Below are 22,797 nucleotides of genomic sequence, written 5' to 3' on the forward strand. Positions count from 1 at the left end.
TTTCACTTCCCAAACGTTTAACTCCCTTAAGAAAGTGAAGCTAAGCCTAACCATAACAAATCCACCAGGGCTTAAAGGGATTGGCTGAGAGTTCAGCCCGCTCACACACCTGTGCTTGCCCTCCAAAAGCCTACCCATTTAAGATGGAAGATCAGCTTTGGCTGAAACCAATCCTCCCCCTTTATCTGTGCAGGCCGTTGGACTCAGTGAGAGTGCAGAGCGTCAGGCTACAGCCTCTTGCCGCCTCTGCTCTGTTAAATAGCCCACCAAAAGCTCTGATGGAGCTTTCAGGAGCGAACTAATCCCAGGCAAATGCTCTTATAAAAATCACGTTAGAAATCTGCTGGAATCGATGTAAAGCCTTGCAGGGGCACAGAGCACATGCCAGTCTGCAGGGGAATGTGTCACAATTCCCCTGCTAGTGATAGCAAACAATATAATAAATCATATTACTTTAACATAAAGAACATATTCGGTAATAAATGTTGAAATTGAATTGTGATTTATTTCTTCCGGACAACCTGAATGAACAGTGTTCTCTGTGCTTTAATACACAGCATTCATGAAACATTGAAAGGCTGCCTGCTATGAGCATTTTGTCAACATAATGAGGCTACATTAAAAAGACAGTCAGCTCCCTTGGTACAGTGCAGTTTATTATGAGCCCACAATGAGCCTACTTGCAGTATGCATTAAAAATGTTGATTAACTCCGAGTCTGTTGTGACCTAAATTTGGTTTTACTCATTATTAGCATCATGGGCATGCATATTTTCTCAAAAATGAGCCCACTATTTCCTGCGTGCATGCTTTGTGCATTAAAAAAGAAAAACAAGAGGGCTGTTAAAAAGAAAAGGAAATGCTTTTGAACCCTGAGAAGCATGGTGAATCAGGTTGCCTCAATCTCTCTTAGGTTATTTGTCATATTTTTCATTTGCTTTTATAACAATTGAGTCCATGTTCAGCCCATTCTGTGTTTATTATTCGCCCTCCCTCAGTCAGTTTGCTTCCCTTCTCAGCTGCTTCCCATTGTCCTGATTGTCCTCTGCCTCCACTCTCCCTCAACTGTTCCCCTTTGTCCCTGATTAGTTCTTCTTGTCTGCTTTGTCATTTCTGCGTCTCCTCATTACATGATGTTATGTTCCAGTTACCTGGGAAGTGGGAACAAGGAGCTGGGTTTGTACACTACTTTCAACATGGCTAATGCAAACAATAGACATTGTTTGCAATAGCTCTTACAGGTAGGTTTACTTCCCATAAGCAAACACTTTTTATTTGTTCAGATTAAAGTTTCAAGATGCTATGTGTAACATTGATTTTAAACGCACTCTCACATGTATGTCTTATAAAAATAATTGTTTCCACCACATCTGTCCACTGCTGATGCAGGAGCGGCCATATTGAAATGCAAATTTAGCCTTACAAGTCGTAACTGGGGAAACTACTCCCGGGGGTGGAAGGGCATTCCAGTTTATTCTTCCGACTGGGAAGTTTGAATTTCCAGTTTAAAGCACAACTGGATCGTAGTGTGTGTGAACATTGGAGTCCAACAAAGTGGCTCATGTTAAAAATATGCCATCAACAAACTCAAGAAAACCATATTTGTTCTGTGTATCGCTTGTCACCACAACAAAGGAAGGCTTTACATAGACATGGGGTATGAAGGTTTGGAGGAAGAAAAACAAATCTCATCTTAAGAATGAGAGCTTATCAATAACATTTTGAAATTCACATTTACTTTCAAATAACTAATAAATGAATTGGATTACTTAATCATGTCCTACTTGCTTAAAGTAAATCTGGAGACAAGTTTGCAGAAAACAAATTCTTTGGAAATGAGATTGATTGGAATCAAACATGCGACGTGTTAATGAAGCTGCTGCTTGCATCACTGTCTGCCATCATTGATGCTGCCAGATCAATAAGTCAAACATCAAACAGCCAGCACAAACGATCAGCTTCCTTTGGGTTGGGACTGGATCTGTTATGTGACGCAAATGAGAAACGGTTCCAAATAAAGCAACACAATATTTCAGTGTGGAACAATTCAAAAATATTTCCTCTGCTGAATACCATTTTTCACTAAAATTACAGTCAAACGTCCTTAGGTCAATTGCTACTGCTCTGTGGGGAAATTTACTTTGCCTCTTGTGTGGATACATAGACACATTATTTATTGCTGGCAGACAATTTGAGCTTTGGTCCGTTACAGGTAGAAAGAAACTAATTTTATTGCAATTAGCTTTAAACATAATCAATGATACAGCAATATATTCTGCATGTTTTTTGTGGTTTAATTTTGTTTTTTTATTTTCTTGATATTTTACAGCTCTTTAAAGTTGACATCTACACTATCTCTTAATAACACAAGTGATATTATGTTTATAAAAAAAAAAGCTGCAGCAAATGATGTCTGTCTGTGATATAATTATGCCCTTTGGCACACACACACGCGCGCACACACACACACACACACACACACACACACACACACACAACCATAAGCAGAATCCACAGCAAAATACATCCCACTCACCTTGTGCCAAACAGAGCATCCAAACCAAAATAAATCCAAGTCCATACACTAACCAGGTGCGCAAAGTCATGGATGCAGCACAGGAGCGAGGGTCAGTTGTCCGTGCTGAAAGAGTCAGAGATTTTTTTTTTCTCTGCTCACCTCTAATTTCCCAGTAAACCAGATGCAGAGAAAAAATAAATAAATTCTTGCAGAGATCCTACTTGCCTGAACCCTGAGAAGCCTGAGTCTGCCTCCCACTCTGCCTCGGTGAAGCTTGCGCTCTGAATGAGAGATCTGATTGTGAGACTCCAGTGAGAGGGGGAGCCAACCAGCCAGTCAGCTCAGCTCAACAGCCAGTCAGGCAAAGAGAAGAGGAGGAGGAAGAAGATGGTTTGAGTGAAGAAACTAAATAAATAAATGTCTTCATGAGCGGTGTCCTCAAATCCTGGGAGGGACAGAAGGTTGTTAGAATCTCTCCTCTCTCTCACATCTCATGACAGAAGAAAAAAAAGGGAAAACACACATGGGATCGTCATCTGCAGAGGTGAAAACAAACAATAAAGTGTGATCCTTTTCTAGCTGGGACATACAAATCAATCGGGCCTTAATCCTGATTGACAATCCATCGCTTCTAATAATAGCCCGATCACAATGTGTTAAAAGCCCAGGGGCTAAATGGGATGGGACACCAACAGGTTCAGTCTCCGAGGGTATGGAAGTGTGTGCATGTTTGTGCCTCAGAGTGGGAGCAATGCCAAAGCCAGACCAAACACACACACACACACACACACACGTTGCAAATAGGGCAGGTTATCTGTGCTTGGTGTATCACTACACACTCGCACAGGGGAGAAAATTCTATCTAATCAAGAATTAAAGACTAAATCCTTTCTTAGAGACTGTAATGCCAGAGGATAAGGCAGGCTTTGTGGTAAGCCCTCATTCCCTCCTCACCCCAAGCAACATATGGTCCGACCTGATAGATGGCTGCCATTGACTGCTATCATTCCTATTAAGACATATTTACAGCAGCTTGTTCGGATTTCTGCGCATTACAATGGAACGTGGGGGAATTAAAAATTAACTGCAGCTCTTTAACAAGGCACACAATGTGAAATGATGCCGCACTGCATCTTTTCATAACGACGAACACACACTTAGTATTTGGAAATGTGCGCAGCTGTGTGTAATTTGTTTCTCCTCTTATATCTGAGTCATTGTTTGTGCGACTGTGTGGGAAGTAAAAGAGGCATTTAGGTCAGTCTTTGCCAAGATTCAACCTTCCATGTGCCTCTTTTTCCTTGAAAGAATTCACAGGATGATAAAGATTGAGAGATTTTTAAAAAAAAAAGTTTAAGTTCCAGACTTTGAGTTTACCATTTTTCCGATTGTGCTTTTCCTTTTTCTAAAAGAACAAATTATAGTGAAAGATAATGAAAACACAGCTGGACAAAAAGTAGTTCTGACAAAATCATTACTGAACCAAACATTGGTCCGGTAACAAAACTTACAGTAATTGTTGAATTGAATGAAATGCTCACAAATGATTTTCTTGCTTATTTAATAAATGAGGCTAGAAAGTCCTTTGGTCAAAAATTTTGCAGGTTCTCACTTATATGGAAACCCAAAAAGAGATAACAATCTGGTTTTCTAATGTGTTTTTTTGCACTGGTGGTCTTTACTCATTAGTAGCTTGGCAGGAAAAAGGGCAGTGAGTGCAGAAGAAGAAGAAGAAGAAGAAGAAGATCGCTTCAGCCTCTTTCATCCAGGATCTCCTTCTCCTGCCAGGTTTTTGATGAGGGAGGTGAAATGAAGAACATATCCAAATATCGGTCAGTCTTAACCCAAAACCTTAAGGTTTCCTTGGAAAAAACTTAAAATGAGGAGGCATTTTCTGAAGAGCGAAAAAAGTAGGCTAGTTGTTTTCTTGTATATACACAAGCTGTATGTTGTCTGAGATTTCATGGTTTTGTGTGTGGGAGGTCTTTCAAGCTCTGACGAGTAAGGCTATCACTGAGTCCAGTGCATTATGGAGCTTCTCCAATCCCACTGGATACTAATAGTTCCTACTTGTTTTCCCTGTAAGTTTTCTTTGGTTATCTCGTTTTTGTTTGTCTATGTTGAATTAAACACTTGAAGGAGTTTTATTCCCATCCAGCTTGTCTTAACAGGGAATCGTCTTATGTTTTCCATCAAATGGCTTGGATAAACTCTCCACTTTACCATCAGGTGATATTTGCATCTTACCATTCTCTTATTGTTATTATTATTCAACTAATGGCGGAAATGGTCTAATATTTCACCTGCTTAACCTCGTTCAGAAACAAAGCTCGCTATTTAAGATTTTGCTTTGTTCCGAGAAGCAATGAATCCGTAATGGGGAGTCTCTCTTAACACAAACCCAGCTGAACTGAGAGCTGTGAAGCATAAAAGAGCAGCTCTAGTCAAAGTCCCAATGCTGATGCGCGCATCCCGTTTTTGTCTCAACCTTTTTCCTCTTTGCCGTGTTCCAGGCCTCATTCATTTCTGCTGAGCCCCCTGAGCCTTTGAGTGATAAAACCATGACAGGGGGAGTGAGAGAAGGATCGACTTGGAGGGGAGAAAGGAGGTCCAAGCAGTACCGCAGCGATGAAAGCAAACCTCCCCCGAGCTGCTCCCGACTTAACTTAGGATACACAAAAGCTGCTTTAAATACCCTTGAAGTCACTGCCACCGGCTAGTTTGGAGTGACAGTGACAAAAATAGGGAGGGCTGCAGGGCTCTAAATACTTGATGAAATTGCAATTAAGACACCAGAAGAGGAACTGAGCCTGCAGCAAGCGGTGGCCAAAAAGAAACAACATAAATGTAAGAAGGGAACGCATGAAAAGTTAATTCAGCACCATGGGTTTTAATTCTGGGCATCTGTCACTGCGCATAACCCTGCCCTAGAAGTACAGGAGAGATGAAACTGAAATTTGTCATTAGGTCTGCCCAGCAGGGTCTCTGCAGCATTAATGAGCAGTAATCTGACTGTACAACATGGAAAAATATTCTTATGGCTTCACCCGCCAACAACTGCATCAGCTACAATCTCTAAAGCCACTGAAGTCTGAAATTGCTATCCCTCCACTATCGGTGTGGAAGAAGAAAATAATCAGGGGTCTCTTTCACACGCCTCTAGGGACATTTATTTCACATGTCCGGTGATTATCACCCTAATGCTGGAACTAGCTGTAAGATTAACTACCCAAGCCCTAAAGCAGAAGGGCCTTTTAGCTCTCAGAATTTCAAGTAATTGAAAGTTTGACCCAATGCATGTGCCTCTGCAGTTCTACACTAAAAGCGAGCGCAAAGCCGGATACTACTTATACAGCAAAGGAGACGACTAGCTGAAAGGGCTTAGGCTTTGCCGCAGAAAAGTAAGCACTTTTGAATTTTGCTTTATTGCTCTTAAAAGCCAGCTCCTCTGATTTTTCTACATGAATTATATATACCTTTGTGCCACTGCTTGAACTCCCCAATGCACACACTTTGCAACTTGCCTTTGCAAGACCGAATATAATGCGTTTTCTTGATTTGTATTAAACAATGATGAAAACTCATACTGCTAGGGAAACCTTCCTTGGATTTGTTGATTTCTTCTTCTTTTTTTTTTTTTGTCATGCAACAACCGCTAGTCTCTTTGAATGACAATCAACCAACCAGTTTTCAACACCAAATGAATTTGCAAAGCAATGTCTAAGAATTTGCTTATGCATAAAGCAGTTGAAGCATTATGACGTGAAATAATGCTGCAAAAATGTCGTCTTTAGGGAAAATAACATGGCACAAGCCCAAACAACCGAGTACAAAATGCCTTTGTGTAAATTAGAATTTAACTTTGTGTGCAAGAACTAAGCTCACTGAAAATCCACAACTGTCTGTTTAAATCTCAGGTGTCCAAAGCGCAATTATTTTGATGTTCTAATTCAGAGATTAAAGGCCTACTCCTAATCCGAGGAGAAAGCTTAGAAAGGAAGACGCAAAACTAATATTTTCACAAGACCCCAGAGACTCCACTCATATTCATTTAAGAATCCACTTGGGACATTTGAGCAAAGGCTGGTCTGTTGGGTCGGATATGGGCTGGAGGTTTCTCTATGAGTTACGCGTAAAGAAAGTCATAGATAGACGGTGTGCGCACATAATACTCAATGCAGAGAAGTCCCAGCTGGAATTTAAACCCTACTGAATATTGGTACAAGGAAACAGCGCTAAACAGATCTGACAGGTCAGGAGTCGGCAGTCTGTGGCTCCTTAGTTACTGCAGAGTAATTTCTAAGTATTTTGGTCAATAATGAAATAAACACAATTTAAATTTGACCATAAAAGCAAACAAATTTCATACTGTAGTTATTTTTGAAACAGTTTTTTTTTCCCCCTTTTTTTCCAAATGATCATTTAGGTTTTAGGCCAATTAGAACTGAAGGCAAAGGTGGCTGTTTTGATTGCTCTACTTAAATAAAATAAAGAGGTTGCCTTTATGATTTCATGTTCATGTTCAGCTGCAAGTGGTTTTATGGACACAAAATGGTACAACAATAGGCTGAGAATGTCTGAAAATCATTAGAATTAGCAGTTTTGAAAGGATATTTTTGTTTGGACTTAAATGAGGGGTTCAGGGTTCAGTTTGTCTAAATGACACAAATTATATGGCAGGAAAGCCGATCTGGAGTTGGAAGGGTCACAGTGTATGGGGGCGATTCATGCTAAAGTCGTTTCAACGAGAATTTCTTTTTGCAGAAATCTGGAAAATTATGATTCTCTCATTGAAATTTTTTTAAACATTTTTCTGATATTTTGAGTGTATTGCACTTCAAAATCCGGTTCTTGTGAAGCTTCCCCTTAAACAAGCTACCAGATCTGCCTACTGCATTAACACAATACCATTATGAGACCTCTCGAGCATGCAGACACTGCCAGAACATCGGATCTTAGTGTTCTTTAGTCCAATCAGCAACCAAACGGTTTGTGTGTCCCTTCCTTTCTCCCTGCCCTGGAGCCTGAAGGTAACCCTCAGGGCCCTCCCTCCATCTGCCGCTGTCACCGACGGAGTGCAAAGCCGTCCCAGTGAGCTCAAAGACAACGCCTTGCCTGCCCTCAGTCTTATTTTGCTCACCGGTTTATGTTTTTACAGCTGGATAACACAGACATGTTTGAGCATTTTTGCTGTGATGTAACATCTCACAGGTTTCATTCACAGTCGTTTCCTCAACATGTAATCATTTTTTATAGGGTTCAACTCCAGCGCTGACACATCCTCGCAAATAGCCTTTCGACAGAGTTTGAAGGGTTGTTGAGATTAATGTGCCTTTCGGATGTACAGCGGACTGTCATGGAAAATTAACACCGAATTTAAAGGGTTTCTGGAGGGACTTGAATGCCTGACTTGTTACTATTCATCAGTCATGATACTAATTTGATGTTTGGACTGTTTTTAAAACGCCATCTCAACGCTGTGCTGGCTTTTTAAACAGTGGGAAATAAAGAATAATAAAATGACTTACACCGAGAGGGTGGAAAAATATTTAACTGCTACCACGATTTAAAAGATTATTATTATTATTATTATTATTTTTTTTTACAACCATCAGCTCAATCTATTAATCTAAGCACTTCTATCAATCTCCCGGGCTTAGAGAGGCAGCATCTGCCACACTCGACCACTTTCTGGACTCTCCGAAAAGAGTTGTGTTGACATCTGTTACTAATCATTTGATTCTGTATCCTTTTACACAGTAATCCTCAGTAAATTGGTGTATTTGTATACAAACTCAGCCCATGTTTTTAGCTAAAACAGCTTACAAGGCAGATTTTTTTTATTTTTTATTTTTTTATAGTTTAGGTCAATACTCTCTTAAATTCTTGCACTGACCTATCTAAAAGTCTACCTATCCTTGATAATATGCCAAAGTTTTATGATGCAGAACAAATCAAACCCTGATGAACCACATTAAGATTTTTTCCACTGATAATTTGTCATAGATTATTATTCAACTGCGACTACGTGACTTGGCAAGTCATGATTTGATACTGTCTATGGTGGTTTAGTGTAGAAAGAGAATTTATTCTAGCTTGAACTTTTTAAAACACTCCGTCACCGTTAGAGAGTAAATGACTTTATTACATTGCGACTCATTCATCTGAGTGGCAAAAGGTGTAATTTGGTGTTACCTTGCCTTCTCAAGTAATAAAAAAAACAGTTAAATTCAATCACTTAGTCAAGCATGAAAAAGCTCAGCCCAAAAAAGAGCAAACATCATTACGCACCACATTCTTCCCATGTTTTTGATTATTGTCGTCTTTCATGCAAGTTTAGACCAAATGTGCTTGAAATATAATCAAATTAAAAATATTGACATCACTGACCCCTGCTCTTTATGTTTCATATGTGTTTGTACACTCTATTTAATAAATTATTGGGATCTCAAGGGCTTTCTGTTTTGTAAGCGGGTGTTACTGAGAGAGTCAGAGGCTGTTGATATTCTGCTTGACGTTTCATCACATGAATAAAAGAGATAAAAGGGAAAGAAATTGTGAAAATGTGGAAAAAAAGAAAGAAGGAAAAGGAAAAATAGGGAAGAACAAAAAACTGAAGAAGAAGAAAAGAGAGAAAGAAAAAAAATGAAGAAAAAAGAGAAATGAAAATATGCTATTTTACATTATACACATGGAGTTTTGTCCCAAACACTAAGAGTTAAGACTTCAAAGAAATGACTGAAGTGGTTCACTTGAAGTTGAACCAGCGATTAAGACAGGCCAGACCTAGTTTAAGAAACTGAAACTTGAGTTCATGCCCGAACTGTGGAAACTGAACTGGGAGTAGATCGGTGCCACCATCTGGCTTTTTTTTTTTTTTTTTTTTAAGACGCCTTACTGAAACAACAAACCTCCCATTGCAGCCATATCTTAATCTCCTCTCTTTTTAATCCCTTACATTACCTATAAGGACAACACAACAGCTGGCTGAACCACTTTCCTTACTGCAAACCCTGCAGGCCTTTCAGTTTCTGAGCAGGTCTATTTTTTTACTCACTAAGAGAGTGTATAAATGCATTTAGCTTCAAGCTGTTACCATGGCGCTGTCTTATTTATTGTACATCAGCCTGCTGGCATCAGGCAGCAGAGCACACATTTTGGCTGCTATAAACATCTGTTATCATCCTGACAACAAATCTTTACTCAGAGATTTGAAAAAGTTAGCTTCAAGTGTTTGAAACCAACTTAAAAAGATAAAATGCAGAATGTTTTAAGCCAGTCAAACCAACACAGAACATTTGCAAGCATTAATTGTCCAATTAAATGCAATTCATTGCTCACATTTTATTTTTTACTTCAATTCTTATATAAACCCAGCAGCTAACCATGCATCCTCATTAATTTCCACATGATTACATTATTTTTCAAAAACATACCAATGGCAATAAAACTAATGGTTTTCAGAATAAAACAACATGTTACTGAAGTGCCCATTTTATGCTGCAGGCTTGCTCAAACCGCAGAAACAAGAAAAATAAATGCAGTGCTTCAGTTTTGACCCGCATGCAGCTTGCAGTCTGGTTGGATATTTTCAGTCACAGCTGTCCGGTTAATATCTGGGACTGAGAGAGTTCTTTTTTAACACAGAAAGATGACAGCAACTCGATGGGGGATTATAAAATATTGTTTTATCCAAATGTCTGTATTTTTCTCACAGTCTTTTGTGATATTAAAGTGTAAGTATTATTTTAAATCAGGCAAGTTCTTAAGCTCAGAGACACCAATCTTGGATTCAACAAGAAATCCTGCACATTTTTTTCCTGTGCAGAAAATCTGTAGCTTACTTAAAAGTGATCTGGGCTGAATTTCTACAACTTTTTCTCATAATTTAGTAGGAAAAAGGCGGCCTTGAAATCGGCCAATAATTACCGATAACGCTGCCATCAATATTGAAATTCTTTAGAACAGACGCTACCTCAGCATGTTTAAGATAGGATGCCAATAAATGTAGCCAACTCATCCAGTGTATTTGATGGAAAAGAAGCAAATGACTCCAAGCACTGAGGACTATCCATATAAGGAAGGGAAATCAGATTTCAAGGCCATTACCTGATTAAAAAAATGAAAAATGTGTTGCAGCCATCATCAGAAAGTTACCCAGAATGCTGAGGTGGAGGCCACATAATTCTCTTGATAGTGTCAAATACTTCAGTTTTTCTTGCGACAGAAATGAGATGACCAAAATTAGAGGACCCAACCAAACCGTTCACTGCCTCATCATAAGAGAAAAGAAGCTTGACGTACTCAGAATGGACAAACCTGTGGACTGGCACCATCTTCTGCTTTTTGACAGGAACATAAAGGGGCTTGAGTCTGACCATTTAACAAAGGTGAAGAAAAAAATAACAGAGCCATAACTAGTTTTGTAAAGATTGAGAATGGCAAGGCAGTGTTCATTGAAAGACTTAACCCCTCATCGCTAGCGCAATTTATAAAACTGAAAAGAGAAGAGAACTTAAAAATAACAGAATCGCCAATAAAACACCTGCATTTAAAACAAACTTGGAAAAATAAAAACGCCTGTGACAAACAGAGGCGGACACTGACCAGCTTCCGGCGATGTGAACGGCGCTTAACCCTCCGTGGCAGTAGATGGCGACGTCGAGCTTCGAGCGACAACAAAAGCAAAAGAAAGCTTTTACTTCCCCACGTGTTCAACGTATCTACTAGGAGTGACATGGTGTAGGGAGAAGAAATAAGCTGTTTTTGTTTTTTCGTAATCTGTTTATATATTTAAAAGCCGACTGTAGGGACATCAAGGTGGCAGTATGGCTCAGAGAAAGAAGAAGCTGACGAAGAAAAAAAGACATACGCCTAACAGGGAGCAGGAGGTTGACTCTGATAGTGGAGATTTTCAGCTGGCTGCTGAAATTAAAGACGATGATACTGTAAGTCACAAGAGTTTTGAACTACTTTTCCTAGAAAAATAACCAACATGTTTTCTTCATCTAAATGTATTCATCGGTTCGCTAGTGGCAGCATGGCTGTCTATACAGATAGAGGTATGGAGCAGTGGTACAACATTTGACTGTAGATTAAGAGGTCTCCGATTCATATCCGTTTGCCCCTTTCTATGGTTTTGGTTAATTTTTACTACAAGCAATTGATTATTATCATTAAATTACTACATGTAGACTTGTTTACCGTTTCAATGTGCAATTACGCCATTGTTGTCCTCTGAAGCGATACCCGCGTTGACTAAACACAGCGACACATTTTTTTTTTAGCCACTATAACCTCCTTGTAAACATTTTACTCGATCACCTACAGAGAACGGTAAAGTACAAAGCAGTTACTTAACATTAAACTTAGTTTTCACCGTTTTAAACAATGCTTACTCTTTATATTCACCAAAACATGGCAGCAAATACCATTTTCCCCTCAAGGTGACTAAAATAGTAGTGTTTGAATCCACAGTCTTACAAAAATATTTACACCCCTTAGACTTTTTCCACACTCCAGTCACAAACTTCAAAGTATTTCATTGGGAAATACAAATGTGTTGTCAATTTGTATTATGCTTCAGTTAGTCTATTCACTTTGAATGTTAATTTTTTTTAGCACTTGCAGCTGACTTGTATGCCTCTACCAGTTTTGGACATTTAGAGACAGAAATGCTTGTCCATTCTTCTTTCATATTTGAGAGAAAGTGTAAGCCAATGTAAATGTATTTTTAAGGCTTCCCAAACATGGCAAGATTTAGATTCGGGTCACTTTAGCGTACAAGTGTGTTTTGACCTATACAGTCATTGGAGTGTCAGTGTGTGCAGTACTGATGGTTACAAAGGACGAAATAGTTAAAAGGATACAAACTTTCAATTATCCAGACATTCATCATTTGCATTGATACATTTGGCCAGTTGGATGGACTAACCTTACCCTCAATGTCCATCTTTGATTCACATTTCTGGTGGATGAGAAGCGAAATCTAATGAAGAATGGCAGTAGAATGGTGATAGAAGAAGTGAAACCGTCAGGAAAGTTTGGATTGATTGCTGAATAAATCCCCACAGCATGATGCTGCCACTACACATGGATGTTGTGTTCAGGGCTATATGCAGTGTCAGTTTTCTTCCATGCATTGTGGGTTGCACACAGGCAACCCACCGTGTGTGGTTAGATTAGGGCTCAGTACGACTGCGTGCTTCACTTTTTAGGTTTTTTTATTTGTGCAAAAATATTTGTAAAAAAAAAAACCCTTCTTCTTTCAGTCCACTGTTTTACTTTGTGTTGATTAATCGCATAAAATCCCAATAAAATCCATGGAAATGTGAAGTTGTGGCAGAGACAAAAATGTCTCAAGTGTCCCTACTATAACAACCACGCTGTGCCTTGTAATTCAGTGTTATCAACTAGTGATGGACATGTTGTCTTGCTGATGCTAACAGCCAGGGAGGAAACTGCCACGCTTCCCTGCGACGTCAGACTGCACATCCGACGTGGAGCCCGACACCAGGGAACTCGTCCGAGCCCAAAACAAGAAGAAGAAGAAGTCTGGGGGGTTTCAGTCCATGGGTGAGTTCACAGGAGGAGCTGATTTTCACTGCTTTATGGCATGTTATTTATTCATTTATTTATTTTTTTAATCAGATTTTTCTTGAGCTACAGTCGGTAGAGTTTCATAACTTTATGTGTAATTCCAGGTCTCAGCTTTCCTGTTTATAAGGGTGTCATGAAGAAGGGTTACAAAGTCCCTACTCCAATTCAGAGGAAGGTATGTCAGTCTTACCTTTGGATCGTGTTGAGAAATAGTTGTGACATTCTTGGCGTTAACATTTCTTCTCTTCCCCTCATCAGACCATTCCTGTGATTCTGGACGGGAAGGACGTGGTTGCCATGGCGAGGACGGGCAGCGGGAAGACGGCTGCTTTTCTGGTACCCATGTTTGAGAAACTGAAGGCCCCTCAAGCCCAGACAGGAGCCCGAGCTCTCATCCTGACCCCCACCAGAGAATTGGCCCTCCAGACCATGAAGTTCACAAAAGAGGTCCGTTTGGCATGTGTTCAGGTTTTCAAGATGGCTGCTGTGTTTTTGTTCTTTTGGTTTGAAACGTGTTAAATGTTAATTAATGTTGAGTAAAGTTTCTTCTGATTTAGTTCTTTTCTTTTGTTATTTAGCTGGGTAAATTCACACGCCTGAAGATTGCTTTAATTCTTGGTGGAGACAGGTTTGTAACTCCTCATTTGTATTTCGTATTTGTTGTTGTTTTTGTTGTCTCTCTTTAACCGTGTGGTAACAGTAAATATCTCTCGTTTCCAGCATGGAGGATCAGTTCGCTGCGCTTCACGAAAACCCAGACATGTAAGTTTTTCAATTTAGCGTCATCCTTCAAATGCTTTTACCAATATGCATGTTAAGAAAGCAAAAAAAAAAAATATGAGATCTACTTTCCTCCTGCAGAATTATCGGCACCCCTGGTCGTCTCATGCACGTCATCACAGACATGAACCTGAAGCTGCACAGTGTGGAGTATGTGGTGTTTGATGAGGCCGACAGGTAAATCAGAGTTCCTTTCAAAAGTATTCACACGAGTAGCTTTGTTTCACTTTGTCATAGAACAAACCCAACATTCATTGTTTTTACTTGTAATTTTTATGTGATAGTCCAATAAGAATCTATAATTATGAAGTGTTTTGAAAAACCATGTTTTAAAACACGACTTTATTTATTTATTCATTTATTTATTTATATGTCTTTTTTTATTTTGTCAAAATAAAAAAAATTTAAAAAAAAGATATATTTTTATTTTGATATTTGTTTCAACCAGCTGTGCAAATCTGGAAACTGAACCTTTTGTCTTTCCTTTGACTAGACCATTCTAGCTCATGATCAAAAACTGGGGTGTCCATTTATAGCAGGAGGGAGGATTTTATGCACATTTAATACACAAGCTTCACTGGTTCACATAAACGTAAAAAAATCTATGGTAAAATTTGTACTGATTCTAGTCTTTAAATAAAACAATAAATCTAATTTAAATCTTAAGAAAATCAAGACAGATGATGAACGACATTTTAATTTAAAGTGAAGATTAATGAAGATCAAGACACCACAATTTTCTACAAAGGCATTTATTTCTCTCTAGTACAGAAGATTCACTCCTTAAATCCACTTCAGGTCAACTTGTGGGACTTGAAGCTAAACATGAAATCTTTTGCAGTGAAAACATTTGACTTTTTTTTCTTTTTGTCTCCCACCCCCTCCCCTGGCGCTCCCTGCTCTCAGGCTGTTTGAAATGGGTTTTGCCGATCAGCTTCAGGAGATCATCCGCAGGCTTCCAGACACCAGACAGACCCTCCTGTTCTCCGCTACTCTGCCCAAACTCTTGGTGGAGTTCGCCAGAGCCGGTGAGATCAGCCGTCTCGCTCGTTTGTGACTCGCCGTCAAATGTTGGATCTGGTTTGGACTGAATCAACTTCTGTCTCCCAGGGCTGACAGAGCCGGTGCTGATTCGCCTGGATGTTGATACAAAACTCAGTGACCAGATTAAGGTAAGTTAGAGACTGAATACGTGAGTCGTTTTCTGCAGTAGATGGGGAAGCCATCAGTGAATTTTTGTTTGGATGTGTGGCAGCAATTTTTTTTTTCACAGAGTTTGTTGATTTAAATCAGCAGAAGAAACTATTGTTCACAATAAAATAAATATTTATATCCTTTTGTCTCATTAAAAGACATTAATGTTTGAAAAGCTTGCGTTAGTTTGTCCCTTTGAAGTCATGCATCCACAATCCTAACGTGGATTCATGACCCTCCTCTAATTTTGTCGCCCGACATCGAAGTAGCTCAGTTTTTGTTTAGTTTCACCCAAATTTCTAAAGAAGTCATCGAAGGTGATTTTAATCACTCTGCCACGTTTCACAGAGTGAAATGAGTGTCCAGCTCTCCTCAAATGTTTTCTGATCTTGTCGTCCGTCAGCTGTCGTTCTTCCACCTGCGTGTGGACGACAAGCCGGCGCTGCTGCTGCACCTCCTGAGGAACGTGGCGAAGCCTCAGGAGCAGACGGTGGTCTTTGCTGCCACCAAGCATCACGTGGAGTACCTGAACGAGGTGAGATTCACCACCAGACCAACTCTGCGTTTGCTCTTTCGTGAATTCATTCTATAGTGTTTGTTTTACGGCCGTATCTCAGTTTTTGCCTTCGATTTGAGATTGATATCTCTATCTGTTATGACTTTCCTGATATTTCATACAACATCTTGGAATATTTTAACTCGAACATGGCTTCTAAACTGCCTGGGAAAGCGTTGAATATGGTTTAAGACCTTTCCAGGCCTGGTTCGATGTGGCAAAAGAACAAAAAAAGTGTTGGGAGAATGTTTGTATTTTCATCCCGGTATCCATCAATTCGTCTTTCCGGCTCTTTTCTACTTGTGTCCCTCACTGAAAAAAACAGAAAATCTTATTAAGTACTTTTGATCTAGCTAGTTTATAGTACAACTATCGTGCACTTGAAATAAGACAAAACTAACTTGAAAGTAATTTTCCAGAAAGATACAAGAGCTTGTTTCAATAATTCCATAATATCGATAAAAAAAGTCCTAGTTATAAGTGAAATAATCTGCCAGTGGAAAGTGGTATTTTCCCCATATCATAAGTTAAAAATGTATTTTTTCACTTGCAGATTATTTCACTCATAACTTGTCTATTTCAAGTGTATTATCATATTTGCACTAAGACCTAAACCAAAAATACGTTGCAAGATTTCACTTTCTTTTGATCTTTACTTTATTTTCCCTCCATCACTCCATCCATTCCTCAATTTCCCTCATGCATCCTTCTATCTGTCTGTCCCTCTTTCTTTTTCCATCCATCCAATGAAGAATTCCAGCTAAAAAATATGTAAGAACCCTGTTGAAAGAGGGGGGGAAAAAAAAAATCTCTTTGAATCCTGAATACTGTAAAGTAAAAATGCTTCCATGTGTCCTGCAGCTGTTGTCTTCAGAAGGCATCGAGTGCGCCTACATCTACAGCGCCCTCGACCAGACTGCCAGGAAGATCAACATCGGGAAGTTTGTGCACCGGAAAGCCATGGTGCTTATCGTCACTGATGTAGCAGCTCGCGGTATAGACATCCCCCTGCTGGACAATGTCATCAATTACAACTTTCCCTCCAAAGCAAAACTCTTCTTGCACAGAGTCGGTTGGTGCTTTATTCCTTGGCCTCATGTATTTGTTGTCCTCAATTATTACTGAAGCTCAGGAGACTGAAGCACCTCTTGTCTTATCCAATCAGGCCGCGTGGGACGTGCGGGACGCAGTGGTACAGCGTACAGCATGGTCTGTCCAGATGAAATGCCGTACGTCTACGATCTTCACCTGTTCCTCGGAAGGCCGGTTCAGTTCGCGACAGCTGACCGCACACAGGGTAAACGTTGTAGACGGCCTTTTGGCTCTTGTGATAAAAACTGTTTGAGGTTTAATTTTTCAGTTTTTTATCTTTTCCTTTTTTTTCCCCCAGATTCAGACGGTGTGTTTGGACGAGTCCCTCAGAGCATCTTGGACGATGAAGGCTCCCATCTGATCACGGCTCATGAAAACTCGCTGGACCTGCAGAACCTGCATCGCGTCTCGGAGAACGCCTACAAGCAGTACCTGAAGTCCAGACCGAACCCCTCGGCAGAGTCTATCAGGCGGGTGAAAAGCACCGACGTGTCCATCATGGCCGTCCATCCGTTACTCGGTCAGTTCGAGGGAGGAGCTTTTCTAAAAAAAACGGGCTCACGTCGCAGCATGGCCGACATTTAATTTTTAATTGTTTTTTTTACATTTTTTTTCTAGGTTCTGGTTTGGAGAAAAATGAGCTGGAGCGCCTTCAGTTGGTCGACGCAATTAAGAGCTACAAGTCCAAATCGGTGAGTTCACGGACGGTTCTCCTTAAAGCAGGAATTTGCTGTGAACTGATGTCTTTAAATGCTGTTTTATCTGTCCTTTCTCTTTTAGACTATTTTTGAAATCAACTCTAACAGTAAGACGCCTGCAAGTGAAGTGATGCGGAAGAAACGGTCAAAGGACAAGCAGGTGGTTGACAAGTTCAACAGGCAGAGAGAGGACGTGGCGGCAGGAAGCAGGCTGCAGCTGTCGGCTCCACCCAGGGCCACTGCTGGTGAAAACGAGGGTCAGGGAAAAGGAAACGAGGAGGAAGACCTGCAGGTAATCAATACAGATCAGCTGACCCTTAGTAACAAAGTAAACTTCATACGTTAAAAGTCAATTTAGCAGCTAAATTAAGTATTTGTGAGCAAATTCTGAACTAGAGTATCCAATCTTAAAGATATTTGTGTGGGTTTGATATTAAGCAACTATTAATTTCACAACTAGGAAATCTAAGAAAACATATTGTTTTCAGAAGAAGAGGTAACAGAACAGAAAAGGCTGGGTTTAAAAATGTGTTTGCTGTGGACTTGTTTTAATGCCAAAAATAGCAGGATTTTTGTAGCATTGTAAATATTTTATGAATCTCAATAAATCGTGGCTAACGTATAATTATTATGCTCAGATTAAAACAGACTTATAACACAAAAGTATTTAAATTTTTGAACTAGATATGTCAAATCTGACTTGGATCAATGGCAGCATAGTGAAATAGATGAGAATTGCAACTGTCTCATGGTCTTTTTCAGTCCTAAGAAACTGTAGTATAATGATTTGTGGTTCTTTGTTGAAAATTTCATTTTATTTTTTTCTGGGATCTGGTTTTTGTAAAGGGCATAACACAAGATATGTTTTTTTATTGCTAAGCAGCCAGACTCTGGGTAACTAATTTTATCTGGAGAAAAAAAAAACTCTGGAAGATCTGATGAGATTGGATTGAAAAGTCTAGAAAAGTTTGCGATTTGCTCGTATCATTTTCCAGGTCTGAGTAAGTATGGAAAACAACAAGCTGAGTATTGAAAAATGCTCGGGTTTCCAGGCTTTATTCCATTTCATACATTTCTCCAAAAATGACTCTTTTCACATCAACTCACTCAAAAATGATGTCATTTGTCTAAGACTTGCCACATCATGAGTTCATTTTGACATTTTACCCATTAATATTTGAGTTTTTGATTCCTGAATAAAAACAACTCAAAGCTAAAAACACACAGGAGTCAATAAAGGGTTTTTGGATTCAAGACAACTGGAACTTCAGTTCAGACAAGTTTAAGTAGATTAGGGAAATCAATAGGTCAGTAAAAAAAAAAAGATAATCACAGGATGTTTTTCACTTTGGGTTGAACGCACTAAAAAAATAATTACAGCTGCATTTTCATCCCATCTATCATAGCCAGCACTTTGTACATGCAGCTCTCAATGTCTCCACCAGGGGGTGTTCTCAGAGGTGCTTGGCTTTAAGAGAAGGAACTTGCAGGAAGACGGAGAACACCCAAAGAGCAAGAAAAGCAGGGAAACGGGCAAAGACGAGGAGTACTACATCCCTTACAAACCGAAAGACTTCAACTCTGAGAGAGGGTGAGGAGAGGACACGCGTTTTCTTTTTATTTATCTACATTTAAGGTGAAATGTTTTGTATTTAAACACATGTTGTGATGCTCTGTTACCAGATTAAGCCTCGGTGGAGAAGGCAGTCATTTTGAACAGCAGGCCTCCTCAGCGGTCCTCGACCTCATGGGAGACGAGGGCGACCAGTTAAACCAGCACAAAAAAATTATGAGATGGTGATTCAAACTCATCGACTCTTACACCAAACCTCACTGCCTCCTTTTCTAAATGTCTCTCGAATATTTCACACTATAATTATTTTTTTTTTTTTCTTTTTTTAACCCATAGGGACCGAAAGAGGAAACGTTTTGTGAAAGAGTCAGGAAAGGAGGAGCAAAACAAGAAGATCAGAACCGAGAGCGGACAGATTGTGCACAACAAGAAACGGAAAAACTTGTATCCTTTTCCCAAAGTTTCCATCTGTGAGCATGTTACCGTCTCTGTTCTGACCTTCCATCTTTTCAGCTGTGTTATTGTGATGCTATGTCACTTGACAACCTGTCAGCTATGAGGAATGGAAGAAGAAATATAGAGTCGAGGATGCGGGACCTGGTTCGGATGGAGAAACGGGTGGAAGGAAGAGGTCTGCAGGAGGTATGAGGCGTCCCCCCCTTCCTATTTGAAGTGATACCAATGTTATCTGACTGACAGTAGACAGAAAAAGTTGCACTGTTTCTTTATCTTGTCTTGCAGGTCGTGGCCGGCGAGGAGCCAGCTCCCACCGCCCCGCGGCTCCCCAGGTGACGGCTGGCGGGCGCAGGATCCGATCCGAGCTGAAATCCAGCTCGCAGATCCTGAAGAACCGCAAGCTGAAGCAGAAGCAGCAGTTCCTGCAGGGCGGCGGCATGAAGAGAATCCGCAGCAAGAACAAACAGTGGCTGGGAGAGATGAAGAAGTCGGGCTTCGGGCGTGGAGGCCAGAAGAAGGGCAAGATGAGGAAGAGGCTGTGAGGGAGAGATGGCTGCAGAGGGCTGACTGCACCACCAGGGGCTTAATGGGGAGTTCCACGAATCTCCGTGTTTTTATAGTCGTCATGGTGAATTTTGTGACCCTGAGCTACAGGGGACAGTCTGGCGTGATGAAAACCTTGTGGACTGCGAAGGTTTATGCATCACCATACATACACACAGCTTCCTGGCTCCAGAGAGGGATGATCCAATCAGACTCCTCTAAAACTTGGCTGAAACTGTATGCTTTGATGATAATGGCTAAATACATTGAAAGAGACATTATCCTGTGTCTTGTCTTCATTAGAAATGTGTAAGAAGAGAGACGTCTGCAAACTGGTGACGTGACCTTTCCTGTTTCATCAACAATTTTCTTTTAACTTTAGAAAGGAAATTTCTTCCACACCATTTTTTTAAATTTATTTTTTATTTTTATTTTTAAGCAGTTATGAGGCACATTGGCAAAACCTGAAACTGCTGCTGTGCAAGTTACTCAACAGGTTGTTGCTACGGTAACCAAAAAGTTTAATGTCAGAGAGAACAAAATTTCATGTATGTCTGATATGTAGTTTTTGAAATTTTAGATTTTTTTTTTTCCCCATCCTAATCCTCGCTTGTTTACTACCAACAGAAGCAAACAGACCTCAAAATATCTGGGAGCAGCTCTAGCAGGGGTGAAGGACAGTATGTTGTCCAGATATCAGTTAATCCTCGTGCAGTGATAGCAAGTCTCTGTAAGGCTTTACTTAATATCCCGTCTTCTGTGAAACCGCCGCGCCCCCCCCTCCTCTGTTGCGTACCTTGATTATCCCGCTCCCTGTCCTGGGCTCTCTCCAGTGCTGCGGGAGCCCTGCAGGCATCAGGAACGACAGCTTTATCTTCGCTTAGGGTTCCCAGGACCGACACAGCATCCACTTGAGATACGACAAAGAGCCTGAGAATCAGAACACAGCTGCTTGCACAACGGCTGACCGGAGCGCCTTTGGCAGGTTTTTAGAAAGAGCTGTTGCACGTTTAAAATGCGCAGAAAAAAAAAAACAACGTAGAAAGATACCAATGAATGCTAGGTAACTGTAGAAGGATCTATCTACTGGTGTTTTAGGTTTCTGACAAAGTTGCACTTAAGATGATTTATGCAGCATTCTTACAGTTTTGAGTCTACTTACACTATGTCTATGATTCAACGCCATAAAATGACTAGATTAACAAAAAGAAGTGCTGCAGGATAAAATGAGTGTGCAAACCAAAAGATTTTCTGAATTATTCAGAAATGGAGCTGAAGAGCATTGGCTCATTTTCATAAAAACTGGCAAACAATAAAATAACTTGGAATAAAATAACTTGGCTTTACAATGTTAAACGAACCCTGCGTTCATTTAACTGTTCCAAGTTAACTGTTTACATACAAACAGTGCAGAGATTTTTTTTTCCCACGGCTATCGCATTAATCTTAATCCATTGTCAAAGCAACTGTCTGTTTGCAGATATGTGTGCACGTGTTTCATTTTGTTTCCCGAGGAGCCATCGCTGCAGTCTGGCTCTCCTCCCTCCTCCGTAGGCTCCCACCGGTGATAAGATTGCCAGGCTGTCGCTCTCAAGGCAGAAGAGCACTTGAAGAATGACAGAGGCAACACGAATGACATCTGCCGCTCCACCGTCCGCATTTTTGCATAAACATTAATTAATTTAAAAGTAGGTAATTTCTCACAAATATTACAGTGTGACAAATTTTAAGTTTGGAGTATGCTGTAAGATAATATTTGCCTCCTTGGAGATTTTACTAGTTTGAAATTTTGAGACACAAGATGACGTTTTCAAGTGATGATTTATTTTTTTGTTTTGTTTTTTATAAATCCACCAGTCCAGTTCAAAGTGAAAAAGTAAATACCCCTTAAATCTAATTACTGGGTGTGCCAACCCTGTAATGAAAAATACTTAAATTTAACAGGGAGTAGGCTAAAATACCTCAAAAACAACACGCCATGCCCTGAGCTAAAGAATTTCAAGAACAGATGAGAAACAATTATACAGCTCTGGAAAAAAATTAAGAGACCACTGCACTGAACCCCACTGAACTCTTCCTGAGTTAAAACGTTAGTGTTGTCGTTTCTGAATGAGTAGGGAACTGTTTTCCTCGCAATATTTGAGGTCTGAAAGCGCAGCATCTTTTCCGTTACTTTGAGCATTTATCGTTGTCTGCAAATAAGCACCAAATGTTTGCTTGGAATTTCAGAGACATGTTGTCAGAAGTTCATAGAAATACAAAGAACAATGTTAATTTTACTCAAACATTCCTACAACAAGTTAAAATCAGAGAAACTGATCATTTTAAGTGGTCGGACTCTTAATTTTTTTCCCCAGAAAAGACTATAAAAAAATATATAATTTAGAAATATATATAAATATGTCTAAATTTGATATATATGGCATTCACCCATGGGTGAATGAAAAAAAACATTTAACTAAAGATTTGATAATTTCCAACACTTTCAGTAAAGTATTTTGTGACAAGACAACAGGAGACTTTTCCAAAGGTGTGCATCACATTACATCTGGTGTTAAAAAAAAAATAAATAAATAAAAATAAAATTCTCGGGACCTAAATGAATTGCTGTGTTTGCTGGAACCACAAATCCCGAAAGAGAATGTCCAGCCATCAGTTTGTTTGTGACCTTAACCTCAAGCGCACTTGATCCAAACTACTGCAGGAAGTCATTTTGTTTTTGTGACTGGGTTAACAAAAACAACATGGAAAAACTCTGGAATGTCCTGGTCAAAGTTAGGACCTGAGCC

The 22,797-nt window shown here is 39.8% G+C and overlaps 1 protein-coding gene across 2 annotated transcripts; it reads left to right on the forward strand.

Moving 5' to 3' along the window:
• The first annotated feature begins 11,168 nt into the window (after window positions 1–11,168).
• ddx54 (DEAD (Asp-Glu-Ala-Asp) box polypeptide 54) lies at window positions 11,169–20,289 on the forward strand. Of its 2 annotated transcripts, none has more exons than XM_016680122.1 (20): window positions 11,169–11,465; window positions 12,966–13,092; window positions 13,221–13,291; window positions 13,375–13,563; window positions 13,695–13,744; window positions 13,837–13,878; window positions 13,978–14,073; window positions 14,803–14,924; window positions 15,007–15,068; window positions 15,494–15,625; window positions 16,508–16,718; window positions 16,812–16,943; window positions 17,037–17,258; window positions 17,357–17,430; window positions 17,519–17,728; window positions 18,882–19,027; window positions 19,120–19,233; window positions 19,346–19,453; window positions 19,563–19,662; window positions 19,750–20,289. In XM_016680122.1, exons 1-20 carry the CDS (start codon window positions 11,346–11,348, stop codon window positions 20,005–20,007), a joined length of 2,586 nt encoding a protein of 861 aa, XP_016535608.1. In that variant the 5' UTR covers window positions 11,169–11,345; the 3' UTR covers window positions 20,008–20,289. The 2 variants fall into 2 exon arrangements, with proteins under 2 accessions (XP_016535608.1, XP_007568902.1); XM_007568840.2 differs by having other exon boundaries at window positions 19,563–19,651; window positions 19,751–20,289.
• Window positions 20,290–22,797: the final 2,508 nt, after the last annotated feature.

The sequence above is a fragment of the Poecilia formosa genome, unplaced genomic scaffold, assembly GCF_000485575.1.
Source record: "Poecilia formosa unplaced genomic scaffold, Poecilia_formosa-5.1.2 Scaffold6, whole genome shotgun sequence".
NCBI classification, from domain to species: Eukaryota; Metazoa; Chordata; class Actinopteri; order Cyprinodontiformes; family Poeciliidae; genus Poecilia; species Poecilia formosa.

What these genes read in the sequence shown, in the direction of transcription:
- ddx54 (XM_016680122.1), top strand. Translation starts at nt 11,346, where the DNA reads ATGGCTCAGAGAAAGAAGAAGCTGACGAAGAAAAAAAGACATACGCCT. An exon ending in GGCCGTCCATCCGTTACTCG is followed by an intron (nt 17,259 to 17,356) that starts GTCAGTTCGAGG and finishes TTTTTTTTCTAG; the next exon opens with GTTCTGGTTTGGAGAAAAAT. An exon ending in CTGCAGGAGGTATGAGGCGT is followed by an intron (nt 19,663 to 19,749) that starts CCCCCCCTTCCT and finishes TCTTGTCTTGCA; the next exon opens with GGTCGTGGCCGGCGAGGAGC.